Source organism: Ceratotherium simum, chromosome 8, assembly GCF_057802395.1.
Source record: "Ceratotherium simum simum isolate JZ-2026a chromosome 8, ASM5780239v1, whole genome shotgun sequence".
Taxonomy (NCBI): domain Eukaryota; kingdom Metazoa; phylum Chordata; class Mammalia; order Perissodactyla; family Rhinocerotidae; genus Ceratotherium; species Ceratotherium simum.
The window spans coordinates 32555245-32569483 of NC_141907.1; the positions used below are offsets into that span (position 1 = coordinate 32555245).

Genomic DNA, 14239 nt, shown 5'->3' on the forward strand with positions numbered 1-14239 from the left:
AATTTTCAGACTCTATGGATAGTCATAAAGATTTTTTAACTATTATACTCAATACTGGTGAGAATATGATGAGTTTGTACTAAATAAACACTAATTAAGAAAATGTAAACTAGTATGACTTTTCTAGAAAGCAATTTGTCAAAATATATCCAGCACCGTAAAGAAGTTCATAAACATTAGCATAGTAAGTCTTGGAGATAATCAGAGGTACTGACAAATATTTATATACAAATATATTCATCACATTATTAGGAACATGAAAAATGTAAGCAAAAGAAATAATCAAAACCAGGGAAGGGGGGCCAGCCCAGTGACATAGTGGTTAAGTTTGTGCGCTCCGCTTCCACGGCCCGGGGTTCGTGGGTCTGGATCCTGTGTGCGGCTTTATACAACACTTGTCAAGCCATGCTGTGGTGGCATACCATAAATAAAGTAGAGGAAGATGGGTACAGATGTTAGCTCAGGGACAATCTTCCTCAAGCAAAAAAAGAGGAAGACTGGCAAGAGATGTTAGCTTAGGGCCAATCTTCCTTACCAAAAAAAAAAAAAAGGGCCAGCCCAGTGGCATAGTGGTTAAGTTCGCACACTCCGCTTCGGCGGTCTGGGGTTCACAGGTTTGAATCCCGGGCACAGACTGATGCACCACTCGTCAAGCCACGCTGTGGCGGGGTCCCACATACAAAACGGAGGAAGATGGGCACAGATGTTAGCTCAGAGCCAATCTTCCTCAGCAAAAAGAGGAAGGCTGGCAACAGATGTTATCTCAGGGCCAATCTTCCTCTCCAAAAAAAAAAAAAAACCAGGAAAGGACTATATAAATTGTTTTCTAGCCATATAATGGATTCATGCAGTCATTAAAAATTAAGCCCAAATTTCAAAGCTCAAAAAAATCAAGAAAAGAGTAAAATTAGGCTGGCAAAAAGCCAAAAATGCATCACTTCGTTCTTTCAGGTTAGCCTTAACATAATGTTACCCTAAAAGGGGAGCTTCTGTCATGAGCCTTCTCTACTAGAGATCTCTTTATAATAGTGAAGGGTAATAGAGCCCTTCTCTGAATTTTTGGCTTAGAATACATAAATTTAAACCTAACAATATCTTCAAGCTATAGATCCAAAAAAGTTACTACACCTAAACACACACATAATTCTATAAACATTTTCATAATTTGAGTAAAAATGTAATTACAAATGGATTTTTCAAGGAAAAAATTTGTAAATGTTCTTCATGAAATTTCAAGTATGTTTTCATTGTACTAAGCAAAAATTGCATACAAGGCCCCTTTTTCTCTGCTAACCACAAAATAAATAGCTCTCCAGGCCCCTTGGAAAGCAGGAGCAATTCTAGTGAAATACAGTTATGAAAACAGAAAGAAGACTGGCTGGTTTGATTTGACACTTATTTAGTGCCCAGTGATTTGTGCATTTCCCCATACTCCTCACATTTATGGGAAAAACTAACACCAAAAAAGTAAATTCATGATCCTAAGCATAGAGATATTTCTCATAGAGGATTTCATTAACGTAAATATAGAAAAATAAATATAGTGTTCTACATACAGTGTCACAGGCCTATCTGAAAACATTCTGTCATCTTGCCTTGTTAAAACCAGAAAACCCGAAGAAAGCAGCTGTCTTAAGGTCTCTATACTATGACTTCTGAACCAGTTGTCTTAAAATATCTTTAGCCCTTAATATTTCAAAGGCTAGGGCAAAAGAGGCCAAGGATTAGAACAACGCACCTAGCCACTTGCAAAAGATAGTCATTTAAAAGGTGGTGTTGTGACTACCCTCACGTAAAATGAATATTTCACGATCCTACACAGCGTGCAGAGATGAAACATTCCAAACAAAATTATGGTTGTTTTTCTTTTTTAACATTTGTTCTTGTTTTCTAATGAGCCTAAATTTGTTCCTGCCTTGTCAGAAGCCAAAGGCAAACTATGTTCTCTTCTCCCCAGAAACTTATAATAAGATAATGATAAACAGATCTAAGTCAAATTTCTGAGACCTAGTTTAAAATCATGGGCAATTGAACACTCAGAATCTCCCTGCAGGATATCTTTCTCCTTATAAAAACACCATTTATTTTTATTTATATACCACATAACCTCAAATGTGACAACAATCACCAAGTAAACTAGCATTATCCAACATACAGCAGAGGAATTGCCTGGCAGAGAAAATTGTTTTGCCACTCTGAGTTAGATATGTTCATTTATTTAGAAGGATAAGAAATGAAAGAGAAGCAAAGTAATGTGCAGGTCCATATAAAAATCTATTTACAAGCCAAGAAGGAAAAAAAATCTAATTCTGGAGTTCATACTGCCGAGAGTTTGGGATTCTAGTTTTCTTTCCTTTGGTCTAGAACACACAGAAACCAAATTAATGGAGACCATGCTAGAGCGATCTAGTTACAGAGATTAAAAATAATTTATTTAGCAGCAACAAGTCAAAAACTAAAAGTGTTTAGAGCGTTTTTTTTTCTTTTTTTTTGCTGAGGAAGACCAGCCCTGAGCTAATATGTGTGCCATCTTCCTCTACTTTATATGGGACGCCGCCACAGCATGGCTTAACAAGCAGTGCGTCGGTGCGCACCCAGGATCCGAACTGGCGGACCCCGGGCAGCCACAGCCGAGCATGCGCACTTAACCGCTTGCGCCACCGGGCTGGCCCCTAGAGCCTTTTTCTACAAAGTTCCTTTCCAATATTTCCTTGAGTCAAAAACCGAAATTGTCATTTTGGTTTGGAAGTAGACAAAGGTTCAGGCCATATGCAAAGTCTTCAATAAATATTTGGTAATTAAGTGGATGGAAGAAAAACTAAACATACCATCTTTGCACCATTTATGTGGTGACTCAGACATTCTATACTTCAGTATAATGAAATAAAACTTGTGAGACTGCTAATCTTTAATCAAGAAACTAGAGATCTCATGATCATTACCAATAATCCTTTTAGAATCAAATGGAGTCAGTTACATTTTAAAAATAAAACTCTTTTATAATTTGTGAGGTCTAGTGAGGTAGGTGAGTAACGACAAATAAGAGAAAAAGTACTGGCTTGTGCTGTGATGTTACCCACCACATAGCTGTGGAGTCCCCACCCCCACCAGAGCAGGAATAACAGTCCATGGAAAGTCACAGCTGGTTTCAATTACTAAAAAAACATAACACAAGAGGAGAAAGCGGAACGTTTATACTACTTACTCTCCTCCTTCCTCCATCTCCACTGGATCTCACAGAAGAAGAAAAAGGGGGGTGGGGTGTGGGGGAGGCTTGGACAATTGGCCACAGGTACATCACCCAGAGCTGCTTACAATTCTAAGGCATGAAACAGGCAACAGAAGGAAACCTGACTGGCCAGAAGCGTTAAGGGAGTGATTCAGCAATGCAATTCACCTTTCATTTCCCCACACATGAGAGGAGGTAACAATGCTGATCTCAGTATTCAAGTATAAATCACCTGTATATTATTTTATTAGTACTTACTGACATTTTTATAACATAATCCTACTTCCTTGGCATTCTGGAATACAATCCTGTTTTTCTCATAGTTTCACAAGTACCTGACAGCAAAATATGTGTCACTAGAACAAACAACAGTCTTTTCAAAGATGCTTCAGAACCACAAATAATCATTCCAGATACTCTAGTGCTTCATTATTCACTGTGTCCTTTTCAATCCTCCCTCTCCATATGCCCCTTAATTTTTTTCAGGTCTCATAATATGCACTAAGGAAAGAGTGAAGAACAAACTAGGCAAAAAAGATTATAAGAAAGCTTCTAGCTCTTATAAAGATGTTTTAGTCAATGGGAATTTGTGGATAAAATTGCTAGAGCAATATCAGTGACCTCGGATTCATCATAAAACAAGAGAAGTCCCTAAAGATTAAAGAGGAGAGATGGAGTCCTAATTGTCAAAAAGAGAAAGGCAGATCCCCAACCACACAACTATAGAAGAGGAAAGGTTTGGTGACAATTCTGTGCAATAATATCAAGAGCAGGTCAAAAGGAGAATATTTAACAGAAGCAGACAGAGATTCACTGAGAATAAACTATGCTGGCCTAAGCCCTCATTTACTCTATGAGTTAGCAGACTAGTAGACGAGATGAATACTAGAAACAAGGGTTGTCTGGACATCCACCAAATTCTCTTCTGATAGGCTATGGCAGAGTTCCTAATCTCTGTATTATCGACATCTTGAGCCAAATAATTCTGTTGTAGTGAGCTCTCTTGTGCATCTCCAGGATGTTTAACAACATCTCTGGCCTCTGCCAACTAGATGCCACAGCACCCACCAGTTGTGAACCAAAAATGTCTCCAGATACTGCTAAAGGTCCCCAGAGAGGCAAAATCACCCTTGATTGAGAAGCAATGATTTATGGCAAGATGAAGAAATACAAGAAAAGTAACAGTGGTTACTAAGATTTGTAAGTAATTGAACAGCTGTTCATAAGAAATTGAATAGCTATATCCAGGATGCTGATAACAGATCACGTAATTTTGAAATTATTTGTCACTCAATACTAAACAATTTTACTAATGATTCAGAAAGAAATACAAAGACAGGTTTATCATATTTGTAAAAGATATTAAATCAGATGATATGAAAAAATAAGTAGATGAGGGACATCCAAAGAACTACTGGATGCTTCCACAGTAAAGCTTTGTGCAATCTTAGATTGAAAACTGCTTCTTTTTTTTTTGTGAGGAAGATCGGCCCTGAGCTAACATCTGCCAATCCTCCTCTTTTTGCTGAGGAAGACCGGCCCTGGGCTAACATCCATGCCCATCTTCCTCTACTTTATATGGGACGCCGCCACAGCATGGCCTGACAAGCAGTGCGTCAGTGCGCGCCTGGGATCCGAACCAGCGAACCCCAGGCCGCCGCAGCAGAGCTCGCGCACTTAACCGCTTGTGCCACTGGGCTGTCCCGAAAACTGCTTTTTTGAGAGTAAGTTTTCTTAAAAGTAAGTCAGCCCTAATATTAGGTAGTTTTGAAGATCAAATGAGATAGATACGAAATATAAGTCATATAATAAAGAATGCTATTTCATTTCATAAATTCAGTAAAAAGTGCTTTGAAAAAAGTTTACAGTAGTATACAAGATAAAATTTATTTTAACATCATTATAGTTGAATTCTCTCTGCCTTTCACTCTGAACACAGGGGTTTCAATTAAAGAGACTCCTATGGAGAAGATACTGTAATTAACAAAATACAAGCTACAATATAATACTAAGTAGTATTAATCTGGTGCAAATCTGTGAAAGTTTATAAATTGAAAATTTTAAGTAGATTTTCTCTTTCTATAAGTTAGAAAGTAATGAATAATGCATATGATACAGCAATACTGATTTGCAAACTTCCACATTATTCTCTCTTTCTAATAGACACAGTACCTAAATCTCCACGTTAAATCCTACCAAAACCTTTCACATTTATCTCAAACTTCTCCCTCATCCAGGAAATGATTCTTGAACCTCCAAAATAAAAGTTACTTCTCCCATGCCTGAATATCCTTGGAAGATATTTTTATCACTGTTTGTTAATTTTTTGCTTATAATTTTTATATAAAAGGCTTATCTCCTCAATAGACTTCAGGCCCTTGAAGACAGGACTAAGCTTTATTCTTTTATCTATTTTTTTTGTGTGTGAGGAAGATCGGCCCTGAGCTAACATCTGCCAATCCTCCTCTTTTTGCTGAGGAAGACCAACCCTGAGCTAACATCCGTGCCCATCTTCCTCCACTTTACATGGGACACCGCCACAGCATGGCTCGACAAGCGATGCGTCGGTGCGTACCCAGGATCTGACCCAGCGAACCCCAGGCTGCCACAGCAGAGCACGCACACTTAACCACTTGCGCCACCGGGCCAACCCCTCTTTTATCTATTTCATAGATTGCCCAGTACACGGTTGTGTACCTACAGTGAACACATCATGTTTGCTGAATAAATAAATTAGTGAGGATTTAATATTGTCATATAAAAGTATTCAGATTTAAAATAAAAGAAATAGATGACAGAATCAGGATACAAAAGCCCGGAATCTAACAAGATAAAAACATAAGAGTTGGGCCAGCCCAGTTAAGTTGCCACACTCTGCTTCAGCAGCCCGGGGTTCGCAGGTTCAGATCCCGGGCGCGGACCTACACACCACTCATCAAGCCATGCTGTGGCAGCGTCCCACATACAAAAAACGGAGGAAGATGGGCACAGATGTTAGCTCAGGGCTAATCTTCCTCAGCAAAAAGAAGATGATTGGCAATGGATGTTAGCGCAGGGCCAATCTTCCTCACCAAAAAAAAAAAAAAAAATAGTAAGAGTTTATTTCAGAAAGAAATTAAATAAGGATAAGTGTAAAGTTCCTTTTCTGGACCTGAGAACTGGAAAAGAAAGAGCTGAGTTCATAATGGCATATGTTTAAAAAAAAAAAAGTATTAGTGGTGCATTGATCCACAAGATTAATGAGTCAAAAGGAAATGGAAAATGCTAAGGGGGGGAAGGGGGGGCACTCATAAAAGCACTGTGCCCATAAGTAGAAAGTGAAACTCCCACTCTATTCTTCATTATATACATGGATAAACCACATTCTTAAAATGCCGCTTAACCTCAAGAAATACTATTCTCTTTTAAGTGATCATAGTCTTCATTGTGAATTACCTATTTATTGATAAATATATTATATTGCAATGAAGTATAAACAAGTATGTGCATATCAATAATCCAATATCTAAAATAAGAGTATGAGAAAAATGAAATACATACTATTAAATTCTATGCAGAAGTTTTAAAAACATGAGATAGAGATCTTTCTGTATTTAAAGAGGGAGGGAGGAAGGAAGGAAGGAAGGGGGAGGGAGGGAAGGAAGGGAGGGAAGGAAGGGAGGGAAGGAAGGGAGGGAAGAAAGGGAGGGAGGAAGGGAGGGAAGGAGCTGAAGACATTAAGTTATGAAAAAGCAAGCTGAAGAAATTTTACAGTAAGATGTCACTCAAACAAATAAATACATGTATTATATAGATGTACATATGCATGTGTATATATTTTTTTTATTTATGTAGTTATGTAAGGCAAAGGGATGGATGAGGGAACAGAACATTTTTATCTAAATTGTTTAATTCTTTTTCAGTGAGAATGTGTTAATGTGTTACTTAGGTAATTTAAAATATTAATCTAAATACTTTACTCACCCTCAAAAATGCTAAACTTAGTTTCTTTTACACAGAGTCTTAGTGTACAAATCAATATTAATTTTTGAACAAGTATAATCACAGAAATATAACAGACAGTTCTTAGTTTCCTCTCACTTTAAGGAAATTTTTTGTCTCCATCACTCTAGGTTTCCCTGAAAACATCTAAGAAAAGCTCTCTATCCTATATGGCACCTATTCCTATTTGTCTGGTACACGAAACTACGTCTCTAAAAATTAGCAAAGAGAATGGTACACACACACATCCCCAGTAATATTTTCTGCTATTTTCCCAATCATAGGTCACTGATATTACATGGTAACCTGGAGAACATCACATTCCCAATTTTTTCCCCATTTAACCTTCCCAAAATAATTATAACTTCAAGAGCACTAACTGCCTCTGGAATCATGTGCTCAATTAAAATTACTAGTCATAAACAATTCTCAAGACAGGGAAAACCCCCAACATTTCTGACCAAACACCAGCCCCTGATGAAACTGCATAATAAAAGGTCATCTTTGCCAAACAAAACTCAAGGTCTCCCATTTCATTAAACAGCTAAAAGTAAATATATTTACCCAGTACAAGTATTTGAGTTTTTAACAACCTACAAGAACATTTTACTAGAGTTAGCTATGAAGACATTTATAAGTAATTTTTTCCTTTCCCTGTAATTTGAGAGATTAGTGTAAAGTACTTCAAAAATCAATAAATAACAGAAGACATATTTTAATCAAAGTGATGATGAAAAATACATCATAAAGCTAAATGGTAAGCCTAAAGATCAATATACTAATATAGCCTAAAGAATTGCACAACAATAAAAACAAAAGCACTTGAAGTAGGTTAATTTCTAAATTAAGGTTATTTCCTAAATATACTTCTCATTGCTTATAAGCACTGTGCAAGAGGAATAAAATGTGAGCCACATATGTAATTTAAAATTTTCTCATAGCCACATTTAAAAAAGTAAAAAGAAACAGGTGAAATTAATTTTAACAATATATTTTATTTACCCCGATATATCCAAATATTATCATGTAATAACTACCAAAAAATTATTAATAATTTACTTTTTTTGTACTAAGTCTTTGAAATCTGTATTTTACACTAACAACACTCTCAATTCGGGCTAATCACATTTCAAGTGCTCAACAGCCACATGTAACTAACAGTTCCCATACTGGGCAGCACAGATAACATAACATTTATAACATAAGTGGGTCAAATACAGTTTCTAAATTTTTAAAGCACAGTTACATAATCAACAGAAAGCCCTAAGTACTTAAACAAAAGCAAAATGTCTTTAGCATGGTCTTTAAAGGCAGATGAAGGTATACAACAAAGTCAAAACATAATAATAACAGTTAATACTTACTGAGCATTTACCACGAGCCAGACCCTGTTTTAAGTACTTTTCAAGTATTATTTCATTTGATCATCACAAAGGCCTCTGACGTAGGTACTAGTAATATCCCCATTTTGCCAATGAGGAAACTAAGACACAGGAAGGTAAACAAAGATTTAACCCAGGCAGTCTGACTCAAGAGCTCATGCTCTTAAACACTACACATGCTACACTACAAGAAAAATACCAAAAAAAACAAAGGTTGGTTTATAAAAGAAAAGATAAAATCTAGAATAATGAAACAAAAATTAATTGTTTCTTTTGGAACTAAAAGGTTTTCAAAACCAAATCATGTCACATAATCCTTTTCCACAAGAAGCTCCAATCTCCAAATAAACAATACAATTTTAGGTTAGAATTTTTATTTCTAAACTATTACTACCATAAATATTTTATTTAACCTTATACTGATAATGTAAATATTTATATTTAAAATGTGAATATATATTCACGACCTAGTATTGAAAAACTGTAGTTTTAGATTAAAAAAAGTAAAGAATAATAAAAGAATTATTTTATGACCAAGATTTTTCCAGTTAGTGTATTAATTTCAAGAAGTTGCACTTTTCTTTTTCTGAAACTCATTATATTTATGATTTTATTATGCTAATTATATCATAGACTTCTTTTAACAGTTTCATTCTCTTTTACGGAGGGAAGAAAAAGGGCTTATCTTCCTCCCATTCACTTATCATTTCAAGGAATAAAAAAGCATGAGAAGATAAAAGTAAGCAAGAAAAGAGCTAGCTTCTTTCTTATATCTCAATTCTAAGAAAAACCAGAATACTATGTAACACCGAACATCATATTAGATGGGTACATTGTACCCCAAGATTTTTAGCTAAAACAAAGAACAATGCTTTCACGTGTACATTCCACTGGCAGAATGACATAAACACTGCCTAATGCTCATAAAAATTTCAGATTAAATGCTGGACATCTCTTCAGAAAATAACATTTGAAAATACCTGGTCTGAAATAAACAATCCCGTGTTAAGGAAAATCTGTAATCAGGCTTAAAATGTCTGACCCTTCTGTGTACCTAAAATCACAAGATAACGATAGCCTTGATCCACAGCTGAAGGCCATGGCCACCTGCACACTAACTTTGACATTTTCAGGGTGTCACTGGAAAGCTTGATCACACCACCTTCAGTTACATAATAAACCTATCACCATACTATTTTTAGTAGCCCTTCCACCTATTCAAAACTTCACAAAGGTGGCCTGATCTAAGAAGGGGGCCTCTTAATGGAAGAGTTCATTTGCACAATGTGCCTGTGTAGATATTTAGCAACAGAACAAAAGGTTAAAGAATCTATCTGTCGCCTGCCATAATGAAGAACTATCTCAGCTTATCAAAAATTTTACAGATAATATGTTCACAGCACTTACATTTTGTCTTTGATCATTTGAACAACTTTATCAAATAAATGTCTCAGAGAACCTACAAACCTCATCACAGGGCTTCTTGTTTTTCTTCTATTTTCCTTTTGACCCCTTATTATTAAATGTGTCAGGCACTGGGTCTGGCCCTTTCATATGCATTATCCCATTAAGTCTTTGCAACAAGCCTATGCAATTAGTGTTTCTGCTTTAGAGAAAGGGGGACAGACTCACTGAGCTTTAGCACAGCTGTTAGAAGGGAAGACAAGGTGCACCCTCCAGGCAGGGCTTCTGACCTTCCAGCCTCAGGTTCCTTTTACAACAGGAGGAGTTTCCTTCCTCTTTCATTCTCTACTTACTCACCAATTTATCTACCATGAGTACCATGTTCATACTCTCAAATAATGGCCCATACATGTAGGCAAAATTTTATTGTTACTCCTATCTCCAAAAACCGTGGGCTTCATCTGCAAATTCCAGTAACATTAAAACTTAGAGGTGAGGGGCCAGCCCGGTGGCAGAGTGGTTAAGTTCACATGCTCCACTTCAGTGGCCCGGGGTTCACAGGTTTGGATCCCAGGTGTGGACCTACACAAGGCTCATCCAGCCATGCTGTGGCAGGCATCCCACATATAAAGTAGAGGAAGATGGACATGGATGTTAGCCCAGGGCCAATCTTCCTCAGCAAAAAGAGGACTGGCAATAGATGTTAGCTCAGGGCTAATCTTCCTCACCAAAAAAAAAAAAAAAAAAAAAACTTAGAGGTGAACTGTATGGTATGTGAATTATATCTCAATAAAGCTGTTTTTTAAAAAAAAAAAAAAAAAGAAGAAGAAGAAGAATCTTAAGCATGCTAATAACACCAACTCTCCGATTATCCAAATAATAGTACCCACTGAATGAAGCTCATAGGTAATCCAGAAACCTAATCTGTAACTCATTTGTCAAAATGTCTATAGATCAGTCCCTTAGTATTGCTAACATTTTAAGACTCTCATTACTTCACTCCTAGATTACTATAAATGCCTTGACCTCCCTAATTATAGTTTCTCTACTCTCCATCCCACCTAATAATCTAGCAATCACCCTCAAATACAATTTTCATCACAACACAACTCTGTTCAAAAACTTTAATGGTTCTCTTTCCCCTGCTATGCTAAATTCATCTGCCTAGTTTTCAAGGTCTTCCCTAATCTGGCTTCATCTACCTACCACTACTCCTCATCATGTGGGCAAGCCATCTTTTCAGTGTCCTACGAACATATGGCGTCTTGTGCTGGATGCTGTGCCTTAAATAATTCCTGACATGTTCTTCCCCTCCATCACCTGCTCATTCTTCAAAGACCAGATCACATCTTACCCTCTCCATCAAGCCCTCCCGCTAACTATCGCATATTGCAGCCTCAGGCAACACCTACAGTACTTGGGGTCTTTAGCCATCTTTGGTATCCCCAGTACCTAGTATTTGGAACATAAAAAACACTCAATAAATGTTTGTTGAATGTAAGTTGTAACATGCCATGCCAAAATAATTATGTGGCTTTTACTCTATCTCCTCAAACCAGATGTGTTCCCTTTACTAGAAATACAAGGAGCAGAGCAAAATAATGGTTTCAGAGGTTTTCTTCAATATGAACAAATCAATGAGGTATCAGATGCTCTCATGGCTCCTTCAACCATTTCCATATAGGAATCAATTTGACAGGCTCTGCAAGTTTGAAGATTAATATAGCTGATCTTTTATTCCTGGTACGGTCTCCTCTAGGAATTAACAATGCTAGAATCAAAATGCTTTTACAATGAACCCTTTTGAGTTTTTTCCCTAAGATGACAATGTAATTCAGGGATCCTCACCATAAAAGAATACTATCTATGAAACAATTATTTATACTATGAAATCTTAAGATTAGCGCACAATAATTTATAAATGTCTTTTGCTTTTCCACCATTCAAAACAGATCTAACAGAAATAAATTTAAGTATAAAAATAATCATTTTTTTAAAAGCCAATGCTAAAATCTTTAGTCACCAGAGAATATAAGGAATTCAGGTCACATCTGTGCTAGATTATAAATCACAAATATGAATAATCATTATACGCCTAGATTATTCTGACTTTAGCATGCAAGATAAAAAACTTATATAAAAAAGTTCTAAAACAACCCAATAATATTTTAATATATGATTCAAGACAGAGCTTCAACTTACATGATTCAATATAGAGCGCTTAAAAAAAATTTCAAGGTCCAATTCCCTCGTAATTGGCCCTTAACCCAGAGAAAATGCCAAAGGTGGTTACAGCCTTCTCCTGATAAATATAATTCAACAAAGTGAAAAAGGCAATAGAAATTCAATTCAAAGTGAAGGAGGGATATTTAGACACCAACAAGATGCATAAGAACATAACACACACTGCTTCTCTCTAAAACATTAAACATTCAGTACCCTTACCTGTTTCTGAAATGTATGTAACGGGATCCTGCCGCAGAATTTTACCAGGTTTAGAAGACAATGGCAATTTTTCTGGTTGCTTTTTGGCATTTTTTACCTGCACTGTCTCCTCTGATTCTGAATCTGTACATGAGAGGAAAATAAAACAAAACTTTGAAAAGAAATATTATAATACAGTGTGTTTTTAAAGCGGTTATTGTTAACCAATCCTCAAGGCCCTTTTCAAGGCAGATCTCTTCTGTGATCTTCACAGGTTACTTCTACCCAGCGTTAAGTCTTTGTATTAGTTTTCTATGGCTGCTGTAACAAATCACCACAAACTTAGTGGCTTAAAATAACACAAATTTATTATCTTACAGTTCTGGAGGTTAGAAATCTGATACGGATCTCACTGGGCTAAAATCAAGGTGTCAGCAAGACTATGTTCCTTTCTGGATACTCTAGGGAAGAATCCATTTTCTTCCTTTTCCAGTTTCCAGTGTCTGCCAGCATTCTTTGGCTCAGAGCCCCATTCCTCCATCTTCAAAGCAAGCAACATCACGCAAAGTTCTTCTCATGCTGCCATCTCTCTGACCTTCTTGCATAGTCAATCTCTCTCTCTCTTCTTCTGCCACCCTCTTCCTTGTGACTACCTTGGGCCCACCCAGATAATTCACAATAATCTTTCTATTTTACGGTCATCTGATTAGCAACTCTAATCCCACCTACAACTGTAATTTCCCTTTGCCATGTAAACTAACATATTCACAGGTTCTAAGAATTAGGGCATAGACATCTTTGGGGGTCTACCATCGCCTAATCACCCAGAGCACTCAAATATAAATCACGAGAAAGTGTAAGAACCTAGCACAATGCCTGGCACAAAACAGGTGTTTCATAAACTTTAGTGTCCTTCCTCTTCATCATGCATTTATAAATCCTGTCTCATAGTGTTCTAAACTGTGTCAAAAAATTAAACTTCCAGTTTCCCAAAAGATGGAAACTCCTGGGAAATGGGGATATGTACTTCTTTCAAATTCTTCACAGTATACAGCAGTAAAAGACCCACAATAAACACTCAAGTACTTTTAGAATTGAGTCAGAACCTTTACTATCACTGTCAAAATCCTGAGAATCTATAAATGCTTCCTTAGGTTACATTTTTAATTTTAAGAACGCACACCAGATGGATCTTCTCCACAAAAGCAAAACCTAAAATTTTCGCAGTTCTACCATTATTTTAATATATCATAAAAGGCATGCATAAAAATTTATATTCCCTATCTTAAAAGTATACTCAAAGAAAAGTTTTTAAATTGTGTCTGCTCTATTTTAAATGCAATAAAAAAGGACCAGATCAAAAGCAGAAAAATTAAATTTTAGATCTGTTTTAAAGCAATATTCTAAGGTACTATTTTTCAAGTTCAGTTTCCAAGGACCTCAGCCAGAAGAGAAGGTAACATGAATATTTTAAAAAATAAATGTACTGGGGCCAGCCCAGTGGCATGGTGGTTAAGTATGCACCCTTCACTTCGGCAGCCCGGGGTTCGCAGGTTGGGATCCTGGGCACGGACCTACACACTGCTCATCAAGCCATGCTGCGGCGGTGTCCCATGTACAAAATAGAGGAAGATGGGCAAAGATGTTAGCTCAGGGTTATCCTCCTCAGAAAAAGAGGAAGATTGGCAAGGGTTATTAGCTCAGGGATGACCTTCCTCACCAAAAAAAATAAAAGTTAAAAAAAAATAAATGTAACATTCAAAGTAAGTTTGAGGGCCGGCCCCGTGGCTTAGCAGTTAAGTGCGTGCGCTCCGCTGCT

The 14239-nt window shown here is 36.7% G+C and overlaps 1 protein-coding gene across 3 annotated transcripts in view; it reads right to left on the minus strand.

Annotated features, from left to right (window-relative positions):
• RFC1 (replication factor C subunit 1) overlaps nt 1–14239 on the minus strand; it is a 76393-nt gene that overhangs the window by 45807 nt on the left and 16347 nt on the right. For all 3 annotated transcript variants that reach the window (XM_087434206.1, XM_087434205.1, XM_087434204.1), the window contains exon 4: nt 12442–12564. In XM_087434206.1, coding sequence (XP_087290332.1) covers nt 12442–12564 — 123 coding nt within the window. The remainder of the gene's footprint in view (nt 1–12441; nt 12565–14239) is intronic.